Source organism: Podarcis erhardii (genome assembly GCF_964252035.2).
Source record: "Podarcis erhardii genome assembly, chromosome: 8".
In the NCBI taxonomy this organism is placed as follows: Eukaryota; Metazoa; Chordata; class Lepidosauria; order Squamata; family Lacertidae; genus Podarcis; species Podarcis erhardii.
The window spans coordinates 36,643,586-36,661,987 of NC_138499.1; the positions used below are offsets into that span (position 1 = coordinate 36,643,586).

General features: G+C 41.9%; 1 protein-coding gene across 3 annotated transcripts in view; it reads right to left on the reverse strand.

The window, feature by feature from the left end:
• The window catches only part of NKAIN3 (sodium/potassium transporting ATPase interacting 3), a 214,273-nt gene that overhangs the window by 111,971 nt on the left and 83,900 nt on the right, over positions 1 to 18,402 (reverse strand). For all 3 annotated transcript variants that reach the window (XR_014159606.1, XM_081874835.1, XM_081874836.1), the window contains exon 2: positions 4,696 to 4,833. Coding sequence is in view for 2 of the 3 variants with exons in the window: in XM_081874835.1 (XP_081730961.1) it covers positions 4,696 to 4,833 (138 nt within the window). In the remaining variant the exon portion in view is untranslated. The remainder of the gene's footprint in view (positions 1 to 4,695; positions 4,834 to 18,402) is intronic.

Genomic DNA, 18,402 nt, shown 5'->3' on the forward strand with positions numbered 1-18,402 from the left:
GTTAAAGAGCTTCTGCCAATATTTTTTACAGGTACGGTGAGTTGTCTTAAGCCGCCTTAGATTTTTCATATTTTTGCTTTTCTTCATCTTAGGCTCAGCTTTTTTTTTCCTCCGGGGTTTGCTGGGGAGTGGTGGGTCCGGGCTGGCTAGGGTATTTGTATTCTGGACTGAAGCGCTCACATGTTGTTTGAAATTATCCACTAGGGTCAGGAGAAGCCCGTTTGTTATCGCTAAAAAATTTTTGACGTTAAGGAGATCCGTAGAGATCTGGTATATCTGCTCCTGAAGATAATCACCCCGCATTTCTGTTCCGCTGTCATTGGCTTTCAGCCAATGGGTTGAAAGGTTGCTTCCAAGTTCCAGCGGTGACAAATGAGGATTAGCATCAGGTGTGTTGGCTGTATTAGCCTTTGTAGCATTCTCTGCTATGGCAAGTTCTTGGGCCAAATTTGTTGGATGGTTTGTCCTCTTGTTGTTTGTTTGCAAGTCCTTTAGCTGTGTTGACCAATCCAACACTGTGAGTGGCAAAGGCATAGCTACATCTAGAATACTCTCATTCTGAGTTCTCTTACTCGAGTCTTTTTGAGGAAAGTAGCTGGTAATTTTACCAGAGTGTGTGGAATTCTGTGGAGTGGCTGATAAGAAATCTATCCAGTCACACTGTCATTGTAGCTGTTCAATCAGTCGTTGCCTTCAGCAAAGCACCAAGAATGCCAGCTCCAGGCTCATACACCTTCAAAATGCCTTTTACAATAATCCGTGACCCAGTCTAGCTTGGCTTGTGATTGACCAGGGAAATTACAGGACAAGACAATAGGACAGAACATTCCTCAAAATCACTTTTTCCACAGAAAAGCTCTGCCTTATCAAACATATTTTTGAATTCAGTGTGGAATTGCCTTTCTTGTTGCTCTCTGCTGTCCAAGCTGGCTTAAATCCAAGTAATCTGGTTTCACTTCTTGTACGTATTGCATTTATTACTCTCAAAAGATTTGGTTTCTTTCCCGCCCTAATCTAACTCTTTCTCTTTAGGCATTTATATTACATACATTCCGACTTTGCAAGAGACACTAGGTAGCATAAAATGATCTATGCAAATATTAAATCCCTCTGTGCTCCCCTGGAGGGAAAACATGTCCTATTTTCATTTCTTGGAGAAACGTGTAAATTGATTTTATTTCATTCCCCCACCCCCCGGACTATATTTGGCCAATTTTAGCTATGTGAAGCATCACTTCACAGATGTAAAACACCAGTGGTACTAAGAGAAAACTGAGCAAATACACTCTTATCATCCTTAATCAGTAACAGCTTGGGAATCTCCCATGCTATGAGAAAATGTGGAAGGAATATAAAAAAAAATTTGAACTGAAAAGCACTTTCTTGAAACAGCTGAAGCTTTGCCATATATCAAACAAAGAAATTGGCCGGGGGGGGGGGAGAGGTAGTTTTGCAAAAGTGTGCTTGTAGGATAATTACAGGGGAAACTTGGAAAATTAGAATATCGTGGAAAAGTTCATTTATTTCAGTAATTCAACTTAAAAGGTGAAACTAATATATGAGATAGACTCACGACATGCAAAGCGAGATATGTCAAGCCTTTATTTGTTATAATTGTGATGTTCATGGTGCACAGCTGATGAAAACCCCAAATTAACAATCTCAGAAATTTAGAATATTAAATGGAATCAGCAAAACAAGGATTGCAAGTAGAGCAATATTGGCCCTCTGAGAAGTAGAAGCATGCATATCTACTCAGTACTTGGTTTGGGCCCCTTTTGCATCAATTACTGCCTCAATGAAGCGTGGCATGGATGCTATCAGCCTGTGGCACTGCTGAGGTGTTATGGAAGACCAGGAAGCTTCAATAGCAGCCTTCAGCTCTTCTGCATTGCTCGGTCTCATGTCTCTCATCTTTCTCTTGGCAATGCCCCATAGATTCTCCATGGGGTTCAGGTCAGGCGAGTTTGCTGGCCAATCAAGCACAGTAATCCCATGGGCACTGAACCATGTTTTGGTACTTTTGGCAGTGTGGGCAGGTGCCAAAGTCCTGCTGGAAAATGAAGTCAGCATCCCCATAAAGCTCGTCTGTGGAAGCATGAAGTGCTCCAAAATCTCCTGGTAGACGGCTGCGTTGACCCTGGACTTAATGAAGCACAGTGGACCAACACCAGCTGATGACATGGCTCCCCAAATCAACACAGACTGTGGAAACTTCACACTGGACTTCAAGCATCTGGCATTGTGTGCTTCTCCATTCTTCCTCCAGATGCTGGGGCCTTGGTTTCCAAATGAGATGCAAAAGCTGTGCCTCTCCCAACCGGGCTCCTATGCCTGCTCTTGCGAGCAGCAGAGGCAGCAGCAGCAGGACGAGCGGCTGCTCCTTCCTCCTCCTCTGCCTTTCCTGCTGTCAGGGTCAGTGGAGAGGGAAGCAGCAGCCCAAAAGGAGCCCTTTCGCCTGCTCCTTCCTCCTCCTCCGCCTCTGCCGCTGTCGGTGGTGGAGGAGGAGCGAGCAGCCCGAAAGCAGCCCTTTCAGGCTGCTTGTTCTTCCTCCTCTGCTGCCGCCACCACCAGGTTTGTGGTGTGGTAAACTGGCTTATACTCAAGTCAATAAGTTTTCCCAGTTTTCCCCCTAAAATTAGGTGCCTCAGCTTATATTCGGGTCGGCTTATACTCGAGTATATACGGTACATGAAGCATCCTTAAGTTTTCTACAGCCTTGGTATATATAAGAAATAAGAATCAGAAATTCAGGCTGACTGGCCCCATTCTGAAGCTGAGTGAATTAATTTGTGGGATTCTGTACCTGCGCAAGTATTATGCCAGCTACTTAACACACTATTCACCAAGACTGTACTTACGACAAGATGTCTCTGCATAATGACTTACAGTAATTAGGAAGTCCAAGGGTAAAGCCTTTCCAGTCTTATTTGCACCCATTTCTACCCATTCTGGAGAGGACTGGGCAGTGGTGGGACAGGGGTCAATGGGGTGGGGGGCAGAGAAAGAATGTTGAATTTTATGGTAATGCACAGAAGGCAATTAGGACCTTTTCAAATGTTTTCCAGCTGAGAAGGTAAAGCTGATTTTTCAAAAGCACCCCCAACCACATGAAAATTATGCCTCCCCAAAAAAACCCCTTAAGGTCCTCCGACAAAGGGCTAGTCTTCATCAAGACTTTCATTCTGAAGGTCTCTGCGGTGTCACCATACTTAAAGAACTACAGGACTCAAATCATCAATACAGAAATAAACTTTAAAAGCATGCTTTATAAAAATTCTCCAATAGATATCCTTTAAAAAAGAAGTAGTGATCTTTATACCTCAAAAGCCATTACCGATAAAATTACAGAGAGATCCCAAACGCTGACATTTTCAGGGGGAAAGCAATAAGCATTCAACCTTTCCAGCCAGCGAGGGGTCAGCGGTATGTGAAGGAAGCTAGTTTTTCAGATGGCTTCAGAATGCTTGATTTCTGGATAGGTTAAGCTGTAGAGATCCCCTGTTCTTTCCCCTTTGTTCCAGTGGAAAACTATGCAGCTGAAAGTTATACATGGCCTGTGCTTAGAATTGTGGAAGTTTACATAATTGATGTAAAAGCCTATGGGCACTCCAGTGTTATTTATTTTTTTAAATTCCTATCTTTCACTGCCTTCAGGCTCAGTCACTAAAGTCTGCAGGAATTCAAAGCAGTCTCACATGACCTCCAAAACTCAATTAATTGGTTGGGGAAGGGAGTGTGAATTGCAGAAAGAGTGAATTCACTGGGGAGGAGGTTCTCTTCTGAGTCTATTTAAAAGGTCATGATAAAAATCAGAAATGGTAAACAAATGAAGGGCAGAGCTATCCAAATTGGTTGGCCGGGGCGGGGGAGAGAAAAAAGGTGGATATACAGCTATATCCCAAAACCTAGAGGTTCATGCCAGCTAGAAAAGTGGGTTAAGTTTTTCTTGCCCCACCCCTTTTCATTCCATCAGCTCCAGGCTAGTGTAGCTGGCCAGCCCAAGGATCTGTGGGGCTTTACATCCATAAGGAATTCTTGTCACATACCAAGGAATTTATCTTGTTTTAGTTCATGACTGCAAAAATTACTTTAAAATGGGTCTAAAGCTGCTGGTGTCCCACCCTTAGCTGTCAAATGTCATGTATTGGGCCTTCCTGTTGGCTTTCTGCCTGCTTGGACACAGCAGTGGTGGAGCTTCTCCATCCATGGAACTCCTCTCTGGTGGTAGGAAGGTATCAGTGCTACATACTAGCTGCCTCCATTCATCAATACTGGCTGGGGGCAGGGAGTGTCATATCCTCTGGGACTGCTTCTCTTACCAATGCCCAGCCAGCTATTAGGGAGACCTGAATGCAGAACTGCTTGAGATGTCCTACAAGGTCAATTACCCCAACTAAGGTGTGACATTTTCAGAGGATACTGCTTGTAGAACATATTTGCATCTGTTTCACATTTTTGCGGACATATGGTTTAATTCTAATATTCTACTCAGGTTTTAGTACTTATTTTCCTGCTCAAAAGGAGATTGACAATATTCATGGTATAAATAGATGAAACATACTGGAGAACTGAACAAAAATGTAATGTTGCATTTAAAAAAAGCCACCCACATTATTCAGTTGTTTAAAATTATAACTGAGCTGAAATATTATATTATCCATTTTAATAAAAATCAATGAACTCAAAACTTACCACAACTATATACCGAGGTCTGTATTGTATGGTTCCAAACAAACCCAAAATGACAACTATTATGTGCAGGAAATTACCAAGGATAGGAGCCCACTGGAAGCCAAGAAAGTCAAAGATTTGTCTCTCCAGGGCAGCTAACTGTAAAGAAACAGAACATAAAAATACCTCAGTTAGGATTAAATCAGTCATTCACAGTGTAAGTATCACTCTTAAGACCTAGTCAAAAAGACTGGTAATTATTCCATTACTTTTGTTGCATAAGGAATTTATCTTGTTAACTGGCCATGCAGAAAATCAAGGCTAGAAAAGTTTTCACATCTCAAACTGTGTTGGCACCAGACTGATAACTTTTACAACAAAAACTGGGAACTCTCACATCCTAATACATGTACAAAAGCATACCCAGAAATAAAAGAATCACACTGGTTTAATGTTTCCAAATGGAAATCCTTCATATAGTAGTTACATCATGTGTTCTCTGTGTACCTGTTCACCTGCTTCTGTTTCTATTTTCACATTCCCCTTTCATTCTCCATATTTTCCAAATTGTTGTATAAACATGTCAAATGTGTGATGGGAACCTGACATTTTAGACAAGCTTACTGAAACCATGGAGGTAGCATCAAATGTCAGATTGCCTCAGATACTCAGTTTCACCTAAGTCCTTCACTATTCAACATACTCAGCAGCCATCATGGGACAAGTAAAGATGGTGAAAATACAACTATTATTTCAATTTCTGCCATCATATCTGTCCTTCACAGAGTCGACTGAAGGCCAAAGTATGGCTTTTCTTGGGAATGAGACATGTTCTCTTGCCTTGGGCTCTTATCATCATCACCACCACACTGCTTCAAGGCATATGCCATAGCTTGAATTTTCACAACTATGTATAGAAAAACAGCCCCACAGTGCTAGTGTAGAAGATAGCTGTAATGGTTAAATGCTGGAAGGAAGCAAACCCCAGGAGTATCATCTGTCCTGCAGTTGATTTGTCAGTGAATTTCACAGAATCTCTTATTGGTAAAGAGCTACATGTTGAAATGGACTTGTAACTTACATTCCTAATAATTATTGATACAGCTCTCTTTTTAAAATACTCATGTGAATATAAAATCCTCAAAAATGTGTGTGCTCAGTGAATGATTGGGCAAAGTCTTCACAAACAAAAAAGAAAAATTCAAGTGAAAATATATGCTTTTTCTGGAGGGGGGACATGTCAAAAATAGATACATTGTTTGCCAAGATAACATTTACAAGTCATCTTTACGCCCATTAGTAACAAAGTTCTACAATCTGACAGCTGACAGAATTTGGTGTCCTGAAAATCTTAAAAAACTAACATGGATACTTCTGGGAAATTTATTACTGAAAGGCCTTTAAGTTTGCACCACAGACTTCCCCTGTCCCCAGCCCTCAACTCTCATTCTGCTACAGTCGAAAATAAAATTTGTGAGTTGGCACCATATATGCAAAACTATACATGTTTTGCTTACTTTTGGACACAGCCTTTGTGTTGGGGGGGTTGGATGTAAAATTTGAATTTCCTTGATACAGACTATGATAGTGCTGTGGCCCACATGTTAGTAGTGCTTGCTGGCAGGCAGGCTGGGTAGGGGCTGCAGCCAAACTCATCTTGTCATGCACATCTTGGGATATTACATAGATCAAGAATTGCTCGGTAATCACATGACACTAAAAATGTGAGAAATCAAAGTCAATTCATGAATCAAAGGAAGAGTGCCATTACCTCACCTGTCAACGAATGCCAAATTGCAATTCAAGTTGAAACCATTAAAAGGCTGCTAAAGATCCAAGTATCAGAGGCAGCCTAAGAACTATAATCATCAAATGGCAATCCTCACATGTTCACACATTCCTGCTGAATCCTCACACTTCCTAATTCCCCTCTTCTACTATATATATATATTTGTGTGCTGTTGTAATGAGAATAAGAATTAAAATTAAGCAAACATATGCACATTTTCTTAAATGAATTCATGGTGCTGGTGGGATTGAGGGGGTGTATATAATCTGCTGCATCTGAATTGCTTTATTGTCTGCCTTTAGTTGGTTTTAATAATTGTATTTTCAAAAGATTGAGCACCAGTTGTTGCTGGGGGGGGGAAGGTACATAAACATTTAAAAAGTGAAACTGCATGGTTTGTTTTGGCTAAACCCTTCTGTAGAGAGATCTTTGAGGAAAATGGATGCTCAGCGGACTATTGTGGTGTAATTGTCTTGGACCAGGGAAACCTGGATTCAAATCATGGCTCAAACAGTGAAAGCAAATCTAATGACCAGGCCAGATGAAAAATGGGTATCCAACTGGAACTTCAGCTATCGAGTTCAAAAACATCATTGCTTAAAACTCTTTGTCAGCAAAAGGAAACATTTATCAAAATTATTTCCTAACACACATCTGTCAAAGACTATTTATGTTTTCTATTGCATTACTTTACAGATTGACTGCTGCATTTTCACTAAGCAAATATTTTAAAACTAAAGCTGCACTCTGTGAAAGAGATACTCTGGTCTAGTAGTAGTCTAGCTACTGTAATGAAGACCCACAGGACCAACATATTATGGAAAAGGGGTTTAAAATTGTATTACAACTCTTCCATGCAGCTGTAACTGACCAAAAAACAGTAGCATTGAGACTTTTGGCTGAATCCCACAAACACCTGGAATAATGCGCATATAATGGAATTTCAGACAAAGAACATAATACTATTTAAATGCCAGTGCACCCTATGCAAAGGATCATGAAATTTACAGCTTTTCCATCCCTGAAAGAATTGCTAGCCATACAAAAGAGTAGATCACTGATCCAAAACCCAACTCTAATTCTCTGTTTGTCATGGTCTACACATTATAAAGCACTAGATACAATTTATAGAAGTATCAAATCAATGCATTTTTCTATCCTAATAGACCACTCCTATCAGAACAGGCAAATATCCAGAGATGGCTATTGTGCTCAGCTGACAAGAAAAGTAAATCTTTTGAGTCAATGGGAAGTCTTCTGCTACTCAGGTAATAAAAACAAAGCTTCATGTGATGAAATGGTGAAGAAAACCAGAGAGGCATTCTGCACATCCCCTGTGGAATGACAGGAGCCAAAGGAGATCTAGTAAAATAACATAATCTGGGTTAGCACGGGGCATAGAGTTTCTCACCCAAGGAGATTCTTTTCCACTGCCCACTACAGGCTCTCACCCTGAACTGGTCAAGTGGCTGTGTCCTGCACTCCATGCTCTACACACAACCAGTCTCTCACGCCAGCAAAAACTCATTCCAATGAATAGGCTACAGAGAGCCACCAAACATTCCAGGATAAAAGCAAACACAGGTAGACTCTTCAGCTTCAGAATTACACCCTTTGGAGCCAAATCTCAGCACTGGCTTGCAACTGGACAGCAGCAGGACTTATCCAGCTCCCCAGAGCACTAATTGAAGCCAAGCTTCCCTTTGGGGCTTTTGCTGCTAGTGAATTGTGGGTCAGATTTTTCTGCCTCCTCTCCTATCCCACTCAATGGCAGATAGCAACCAGGTAAGCTATCTAGGAAAGTAAACACATCTTCATGCTATGGAATTTGGTCCAGTATGTATATACTGAAGCCAAGTGTATGAAAGAACGGCCTCGGCCCAGTATACCTGAAGGAGCGTCTCCACCCCCATTGTTCAGCTGAGGTCCAGCTCTGAGGGCCTTCTGGTGGTTCCCTCACTGTGAGAAGCAAAGTTACAGGGAACCAGGCAGAAGGCCTCAGCAGAGGTGCCCATCCTGTGGAATGCCCTCCCATCAGATGTCAAGGAAATAAACAACTATCTGACTTTCAGAAGACATCTGAAGGCAGCCCTGTTTAGGGAAGCTTTTAATGTTTGATGTTTTGTTGTATTTTTAATATTTTGTTGGAAGTTGCCCAGAGTGGCTGGGGAAACCCAGCCAGATGGGCAGGGTATAAGTAATAATAATAATAATAATTTATTACTATTATTATTATTATTCCTTGTTTGAAAGGCACTCATAATCTCAGGTTTGCACAAAACCTCACCCCACCACTCTCCCAGGGAGAAAAGTACATATAAGGCATTGCAATATTGAATTTCACTTTCCGTGGGATCTCTCTGAATTTGCTGTCTGTGTTCCTCATTCAAACATGAAACAGCGATAGCAAGACTTTTCTTAAGAGGCATGTGTACCTCAAAACCAGCTTGACTGAATAGTTCTGGAGCCAAGAAAAAGGAGCAGCAAAGTGACCCCAAAATTTTTCTCTTTTTTTCACCTCAGTCTTTTTGAAACTCATTGAATTACTGCTGAAGTCCCACAAGCTTGGAAGAAAAGAAAAGAAAGGGAAAAAATATGTGGTGACCTTTCATTTTATGGGTTCAGGCACAAAGCTTTGTGCGGTGCAGTGATCTGTGCAATGTGTCCTTTGTACAGCAATATTTTTCATTTAGACAACTTTGGTTAAAAAAAACCCCTGCTCTTCCAATTTTGACAGAAACCCAGAACCCTCCATGAACCTTTCTGTGGCCAACTGCTCTCCACTGTGGCAATTAGTACTGTTTCCTTCTTGCAGAAAGAAAGGGGGGGGGAGAGGGAGACAGAAAAAATAAAATTAAATTAAGGATAGCATTCAGCTAAGTTTTACTTAGTGGAGCCCTATTGAAATTAATGGACCTAACCCAGTCCAATAGTTTCATTCAGTCTACCCTGAGTAAAAGATAATTGAATTCTACACTAAGTCAATAGCTACTAGTTACAATGGTTGTGTACTATCTCTGAAAACCAGTGGTTGGAGAATGCAAGTGAAGAGAGGCTTATTTGTGCTCACTTCAAGTTTATGGGTTTCCCATTTGCCTTTGACTGACCACTGTGGGGAAAGAATACTGCACTAGGTGAGTCTTTTATCTGATCCATTTGTGGGAATGTTGAGGGTGGCAGGAGATGATACATTGTTTAGTAATATCCTTCCTAGCTTGCGCTAGCAAGTTCCTTCACTTAGCAGAGTGCATTCCCCTTCTTACGTAGCAGAAAGCTGGTTGCAAACTCGTGTGAGTTTCTTAAGACAACAAGCGATTCAATCTGGCTTGTCTAGACTGAGATATGTTCTATTATTCTAAGATTCCTGGTAAGACCCCTTTTGAATCCCTCCTAAAAGAATAAAGACGCCACAGTCTTATTCATAGTAACAAAAAGTAGTTTCACTCACGATCAGGCAGAGCAGTGTGACCCCTTAAGGCAGGCTTTAGGCTTACAGTTACAAACATGTACGAACAGGTTTACCCCATATGGGGATAACCTGGGAAGACTGCTTGGCTGGCAGCCAGCAGTGAGGAGATTTCACCCCTCCCATACCCAAGAATCTCCTGAGAATCTCCTGAGGTCTCTGCTGACTCTACAGAGAGGAGGAGCAATGTATTGCTCTCTACTTAATTAGTCAAGTGAGTGAGTCAGTCTGTGTGTGAGTGTGAGTCAGTCAGTGTGTCGGAGAGAGAGTGCAAGAGATCGTGTTTATAGATAAGATTGCTGCTAAGAGCAGCTGCAGGCACTCAGAGTATAGCATTGATTTATGCTCAGAATATTTAGCTCTGTATATAGTTTGTATCATAGCTGTAGTTATAGAATAAAGGAGGATATTTTACAGAGCTGCTCTCCGAGTGGTTTATACTCTGCAAGACTCTGCAAAACGCTGCTGCGCGACGACTGTATAATTGAGACAGTGAATCCGGTGCTCTCAGCTCCAAGCTGTGAGTCCACAGCACTGTGACCTGTTCCTGTGGGAAAGGAGGTCTCTGGCAGTGCTACCCAGCTCGCCTAGCCCAGTCGGGGCTGTAGTGCATGAGTCCAGTTGGCGCACTGGCTCAAGGGCGATGCTGACATCGGTTATGGGCCCAGTCGTCTGACCAGTCGTTGTTCCAGTCATCCCAGTCGTCCCAGTCGCCAGAGGTTTCTGTTGCTGATCGCTGGACGGCGGAACGGAGGCTGCATGCTGGACTGATTTGTGGTGCCTAGAAGCAGAGCTGTGTTGGAGCAGAGTGCTCAAGCTGCCGCTGTTGCTGTTGCTGCTGCTTGAGGTATGTTGCTGACTGCCAAAGAAAGAAAATAGCATCCCTGTTTGCCTGTTAATTGCGCTTTGAGTGGGAGAGAGAGTGGCTGAAGAAGTCCAAGGCTTTATCTGTGTTTGCACGAGGGAAGTGTCTTGCTCTAAGTAATAGCAGACATGGCCTGTGCACATTCTGGCCAGCACTAAAGTTGAAGCGGTGCTAAAGTTGAAGCGGTGCTTTTCATGTGGAGCACAAGGCCATTTGAGTTTCCAGTGCTGCAAGAAATCTTCAAAGAAAAAGGGAAACTTCAGAGGCAGAGGGGGAGGAGGACGAAATCCCCAAGCACCTGCTACTTCAAAGGCCTTGATCTCTCGCTGCTCCAATCAACGTGGGCGGAGTTTCTTCGTGATCGACTCTGGCTGTTCTAACCACGTAGCCAAAGATAAAGATCTCTTTGTTCAGCTTGAGAAGCAAGAGAAAGAAATTCATCAAGCAGATGGGACAGTTCTCATGAGTGAGGCTAAGGGAACTGTGTTCTTAAAGAGCCTGAATGCAACAATTAAGAATGTCCTGTATGCGCCTGATATTCAGGACAATTTGTTGAGTGTTTCCCAGCTTGATCGTCAGGGTTTTAAGGTGGTGTTTGCTAAATCTCGCTGTGAAATTCGTCAAGATGGCAAGCTCATTCTATATGCAAAATGTGTAAATGGTCTGTATCAATTGCCTTTTGTTTCAGGTACAGGTACTGCAGAAGCAACTGAGAAAGAGTGTTGCAATTTGTCTATTGATAAGAATGAGAAGATGCATGACCAATGTATTCATTATTACCACCGTGTTTATGGTCATTTGAATTTCCAGGCTGTGGCAAAAATGCCTGATATGGTTCAGGGTATGAAGCTAAAAGAATGTCCCTACCACATGAAATGTGTTTCTTGTGCTGAGAGTAAGGCAAAGCAAGCTCCCAAAGGTACAGAGTCTGGGAGAGAGGCCAAGAAACCATATGAAGTCATTCATGCAGACTTAGTGGGGCCTCTAGCGCTCTCTAGAGGCAATTCAAGGTTTTTCATGGTTTTGATAGACTCCTACTCTAAATATGCATGGGTCTATTTGCTGCAGAAAAAGTCTGAAGCCTTTACTAAGTTTCGTCAGTTTTGTAAATGGCTCAGGAATGTACATAATGAGAATGTATGTTATCTTTTCACTGACAGGGGTGGAGAGTTTTGTTCAGAAGAGTTTGAGGCTTTTCTTTCTGAACAGGGCATTGAGCATAGGACCGCCACGCCCAGATCGCCCTGGCAGAATGGTTTATGTGAGAGAATGAACCAGACCCTGCAGCAAGGAATTAGAACACTGTTACATGATTCAGGGCTGCCCAATCCTTTTTGGGCCGAAGCTCTTTCGTTTTTCTGTCACGTGTATAACAGGAGGTACCAGTCTAGTGTAAATTGCACCCCATATGAGATGCTTCACGGAAGGAAGCCATGTGTGAAGCACTTTAAAATTTTTGGTTGGAGGTTTGGGTGCACACCTCGCAGGGTGACAAACTGAGTAAGCGTGGAGAACATGGTGTTTTCCTAGGATATGAGAAAGGGTCTTATCGTGTCCTGATCACAGACACGAAAACCATAAGGCTGACCAGGAGTATTGACGACAATCCACAATGGGACAGAGTTGGCGTTTTTCAGTGCCATCCCATTTGTGATGATGGTGCAAAAGGGGCAAAGAAAGTTAAGAGGGAGGCAAGTTCTGATGTGATTGATAATCCTGATGCCAATGTAGATCCAGATGATGGCACAGATTATCAGAGCCCAAGAGCCTCAGGTGAGTCTGCCGCTGATTCAGACTTAGCAGCTTCATATACTTTAGCTCCCCATTCTCCCAAAGAGGAGGAAGCACCAGAACAAGAGGATCAGAGAGTTTTGCGCAGATCTGAGAGAACAACCAAGGGTGTACCACCGAAAAGGTTTTCTGAAGAGTTTGCAAAGGCTGCGGTCACATGCAACTCTGGTGGGGTTTTTAAACCTAGCATGAAGTGTGCTGAGAGTAGTAGCACAAAACGCTTCATTTATTTCCTTACCTGACATTTGAAGGATCAGGATTGAAGGAGCAAGCATGTGTTTAAAGTGGTTTGTTCAAATCTGCCTAATTAGAAATGTCAATTTGTATCTGAGAGGAAGAAATGTGTATGAAGATTTTTCTAGAAGCTGCTTATTCATTTGTATATTCACAATGTGTATTTTGTGTAAACTACAGGTTGAGATTTATGCTTTAACTCTTTCCTAATAGACACAGAGAGGTTATAGTAACTGTTTAATGATGTGATAAAGTGTCTTAGATAAGGGGAGAGAGAGATACCTGCAAATATGTTTACCAAGGTTGTAAGCAGAGAACAACTTTTGGAGTGTGTGTGTAAATTGCAGTTATGTTAAAGATTCTTGAATGGTCGGATGAAATGGGGGAGGATGAGGAGATTTCACCCCTCCCATACCCAAGAATCTCCTGAGAATCTCCTGAGGTCTCTGCTGACTCTACAGAGAGGAGGAGCAATGTACTGCTCTCTACTTAATTAGTCAAGTGAGTGAGTCAGTCTGTGTGTGAGTGTGAGTCAGTCAGTGTGTCGGAGAGAGAGTGCAAGAGATCGTGTTTATAGATAAGATTGCTGCTAAGAGCAGCTGCAGGCACTCAGAGTATAGCATTGATTTATGCTCAGAATATTTAGCTCTGTATATAGTTTGTATCATAGCTGTAGTTATAGAATAAAGGAGGATATTCTACAGAGCTGCTCTCCGAGTGGTTTATACTCTGCAAGACTCTGCAAAACGCTGCTGCGCGACGACTGTATAATTGAGACAGTGAATCCGGTGCTCTCAGCTCCAAGCTGTGAGTCCACAGCACTGTGACCTGTTCCTGTGGGAAAGGAGGTCTCTGGCAGTGCTACCCAGCTCGCCTAGCCCAGTCGGGGCTGTAGTGCATGAGTCCAGTTGGCGCACTGGCTCAAGGGCGATGCTGACAAGCAGTTCAGTCCAGGAAGTTCGCAGGACAAAAGAGAAGATGGAAGAGAGAGAGGTGGCAGTGTGACTGGACCTTTTACCAGGTCAAGTAAGGTCACATCCACCTACTAGTCACATGCAAGGAAGGATGCTCCAGGCCAGGAGAAATAGGAAGTTTAACTGGATGGACCAAGCATTCCCATGCATGTCCACTCTAGCAAAACAAGGAATGTTGTACTTGACTGCTCCCGGTAGATTACACCCCACATCATTACGGCTCCTCTTATATTCTTATAACTTCTTAAAAAACTACTTTGGCAAATGTTTCTCAAAGTAATTTAAACAGCAGATGATAACGTGAAATTTGGGGGAGGGGTACATAACATAAGCCTTAGTGGCACATATCTAATTGTACAAGAACATTAATGGATAGATGCATCCCAGCATGTATTAGAATAAGCATCCAATCAAAGCAAATAGTGTACTGTGGTACTTTGGTTTAGGAACAGCTTAGTTTATGAACAGCTTGGATTAAGAACGCTGCAAACCTGGAAGTAGGTGTTTTGGTTTGTAAACTTTGCCTTGGAAGCAGAACATGTTTTTCTTCCTGTTGAGTGTGTTCCATTTGTAAACTGAGTCCCCCGCTGCTATGGGAAAGCACGCCTTGGTTTAAGAATGCTTTGGTTTAAGAATGGACTTCCAAACGGATTAAGTTTGTAAACCAAGGTACCACTGTATTTTTATTTCATTGTGCATTCAGGTGGGCATCTGATTTATACATATGGTTCCTAATCCAGCAAGTACATCTTACACAGATATCCATAGATGGGCAAATATCTTCTGCAGAAATTATATACAGTATAAAGATATGAAGCAAAACAAAACTGATGCATTGTAGGCTCATTAGCCAATTAAGAAGAGAAACGCACATGTTAATAATTTTCTAAGGTCAATGATCAAGCACCATAATCTGGTTACTTCATTATTTTAGAAACATTAAGCATAAAGAGGATTTCAACAGCAGAGGTATTAAGGAAGAGTTTACCATGCCTCAGATAGAATGGTGCATTCACACTTTTCTATAGCATATGTTAAAGACAAAGGGCAGACATAATCATTAATAAACAGCACCTTAATTCTCCCAGTGAATGGCACATGACTGTTTCAAGCAAACTTACAGCTGCCTCTTTGAATTTAAAATGCAGCAATATCTCATTAAAATATTTAGAAGCACTCTAGAGAAAACACTAAAAAAGGGCAAAAGTCACGGTCAGAGAGGGGTGGTTAAGAAACACAGAAAGCTGTCAGAGCATTTGCTCCATCTGGTCCAATATTGCCTGCTCTGGCAGCAGCTCACCAGAGTCTCAGTCAAGAGGCATTCCCAGCCCTACCCAGAGATTGAACCTAGAACCTTCTGCATGAAGCAGATGCTCTTACAGTAGTACCTCGGGTTAAGTACTTAATTCGTTCCGAGGGCCTGTTCTTAACCTGAAACTGTTCCTAACCTGAAGCACCACTTTAGCTTATGGGACCTCCTGCTGCCGCAGCACAATTTCTGTTCTCATCCTGAAGCAACCTGAAACTGTTCTTAACCTGAAGCACTATTTCTGGGGTAGCAGAGTCTGTAACCTGAAGCATATGTAACCTGAAGCGTATGTAACCCAAGGTACCACTGTATTCCACTTTTCCACAACAAGTCGTGCCCAAAATGACTTACAGCAAACATTTGAAACATCAAAATAGAAAACATTTGAAATACAAATACAGTGGTACCTTGGGTTACATACGCTTCAGGTTACATATGCTTCAGGTTACAGACTCCGCTAACCCAGAAATAGTACCTCAGGTTAAGAACTTTGCTTCAGGATGAGAACAGAAATTGTGTTCTGGCAGTGCGGAAGCAGCGGGAGGCCCCATTATCTAAAGTGGTGCTTCAGGTTAAGAACAGTTTCAGGTTAAGAATGGACCTCCGGAACGAATTAAGTACTTAACCCGAGGTACCACTGTATACAAAATACAGAACATGTCAGTACAGTTTTAGGACTCTCATTATTATTTCTATTAATGTTCACAGTTCTCCTTTCAAATACTTAGCACCCCTCCCCAATCTTTACAACAATATGAGCTGTATTGGTTTGGGGTTTTCATTTGTTATTATGAACCTCCCCTAGATCCTACTCTGTTCAACACAGATCTAGCAATTATCAGAAATTTCCTTGCTATTACCATCCACACTCAATTAGCCTTCTATTGCACTTTACCATTCATTGTTTGGAGAGGGTAGGTTGTGCTATTTAGCAGAATAATGCTTCAGCAGAATTCTCCATGATGTATCCCAGCAGTATTCCTACAGTCATATAATGCTCCTGCTGTTCTTTTGCCTGTTTATGACTCTAGTTGACAAACATACCAATTTCTGTCAACTGCTGTTTCTAAAAAAACGATGTATACTGTAGCACTGAGACACTGCATCAATCAGTATGTGTGTGAAACACTGTGTGTGCATACATATGTATACAACATCCAGAGGGCAGCATGAAATTAGACTGGGGGTCACAGGTTCCCCATCACTACTCTAGGTATCTAAACACACACATACACACAGACACGGTTCTAATATAAAATAGTAATTGGGCTTGCCAATCAGAAGGTCGACGGTTCGAATCTATGCAACTGGGAGAGATCCCATTGCTCTATCCCAGATTCTGCCAATCTAGCAGTTTGAAAGCATACCAGTGCAAGCAGATAAATAGGTACCACTGTGGTGGAAAGGAAAAGGTTTCCGTGCATTCTGGCACTCGCCACAGTATCCCATTGCATCATGGTTTAGTCATGCTGGCCACATGATCCAGAAAGCAGTCTGTGGACAAACGCCGGCTCCCTTAGCCTGAAGTGAGATGAGTACTGCATCTCATATTCACCTTTGACCAGACTTAACCATCCAGGTGTCCTTAACCTTTTCACCTTTAATATAAAATACCCTGAAATTTTAATAGGACAATTTATTCCAGTGTTGTTTTCTTTCCCCATAAGGTGTGCTTCTTTCAAAATGTAAGTTATAATGTCTACCATCCACACTTTGGTACAAATTCTCTAAGCAGCACTTTTTAGTGCAATCAGCTCTCATTAGGAGGCCTTCTGGTAGAAATCTCCTTACAACACTCTCTATTAAAGCTAGGATTGATGACTTGATGGCCCACAGCCAAAACGATTATGCCAATGTTGATTGAAGAAGTTTACATGCATTTGCTCACTACTCCACCCTCCTGCCTTCCCTCTCTATATCACTTGTCTCATTGTAAACCAAGATGATATTAATGGATTGCTATTGAGTGAGCTCTGTTTTCCAAGGCCCTTCAGTCAGTGTTAATCACGAAGTGCAGTTAATACATTTTTAATACAACTGTATGCGTAGCTAGATTATGCACCTGCTGGATGTGAGCATAACACCCACCCTCTGGAGACCCGTGTTCGTTTTCAAAATGTCAAGATGTGCCTGGTAGCAAGCATGCAGCAGGCTGTACTTCATACAGAGCGGAAAGAATGCTCTTTAAATAAAAGACATTAAATATCACACTTGTTATGTTTTAAAGGAAAGCCAAATAACATGAGAATCCTGAAGACTTAATGGTGGCATGCTGGAGAAATACAGTATTTCCTCTACACAATATTACACAGTCACAACTGCTTGAAACAGTAGAGGTTAATGAATGCTTATACAGTGAAAGGCAACATAGACTGGAGGTTAATTTGTTCATATTGGCCCAATTTCCTACTTGAAACCATCACTTCCTCATTCCTTCAGCTAACACTGAAGAGAGGAATGCCCATCTCCTTTGAAACTGTTTTCTTTCAGCACAGTTATTTGCCGCTCAATCAATAATTAACTGGAAGACTGACGGAATGGAGGCACCTACAACACAAAGCACTTTCCAAAGGGACTGTGTCAAAAAATGGCAAGCAATTAAGAAACCCGTCATTAATTCACTGTGTTTGTTTTTGGGATTTTGTTCTTCTTTGCCTTGAAATAATACAATGACAAAATCTGTATAGCAAGTCAGAAGCAACTGTGAGACTTTATTAGCATGCTAATTCATAACTGCTGGGTAGTGCTCAGTAAAGATGTTATGGATGCTTCTTAAGTTCATAGCGGAAGTTTGGCTTTTTTGTGGCTTTTAAAATGTACTTCTGAACCCTTCCGCTTCTTAGATACTCTGAAATTGGTAATTCATTTAGAACAATTTCTCAAAGCGATACTGTTTCTTCCAAGTTCCATTTTATTATACAAATAGCAATTACCTCAAATTGCCAATTTTCTCTCTCTCTTTAACATGAAAACAGGAGACAAATTTCCACAGGCTAAAGCAAGAGCACAGAACTTGTGCCCACCCCACCTCTATTATTGTTGGACAACAACTCTCATCATCTCTGACTACTGGCCATGCTGGCTGGGGCTAATGGAAGCTGAGTCAAGCAGCAACTGGAGGGCCACAGGTTCCTCATCTGGACTGAAGGTTGGTCATTCCAGGCTTGAATCAAACCACAAGTGTTGATGGCTTGCAGAAAAATAAGCTTCCCCTTGGAAGGAAATAGATATTTGGGGACTGGAAGAGCTCCAGAATTTTATTCTATTACCTAACATCCCAAGGACAGAAAACAACCAACA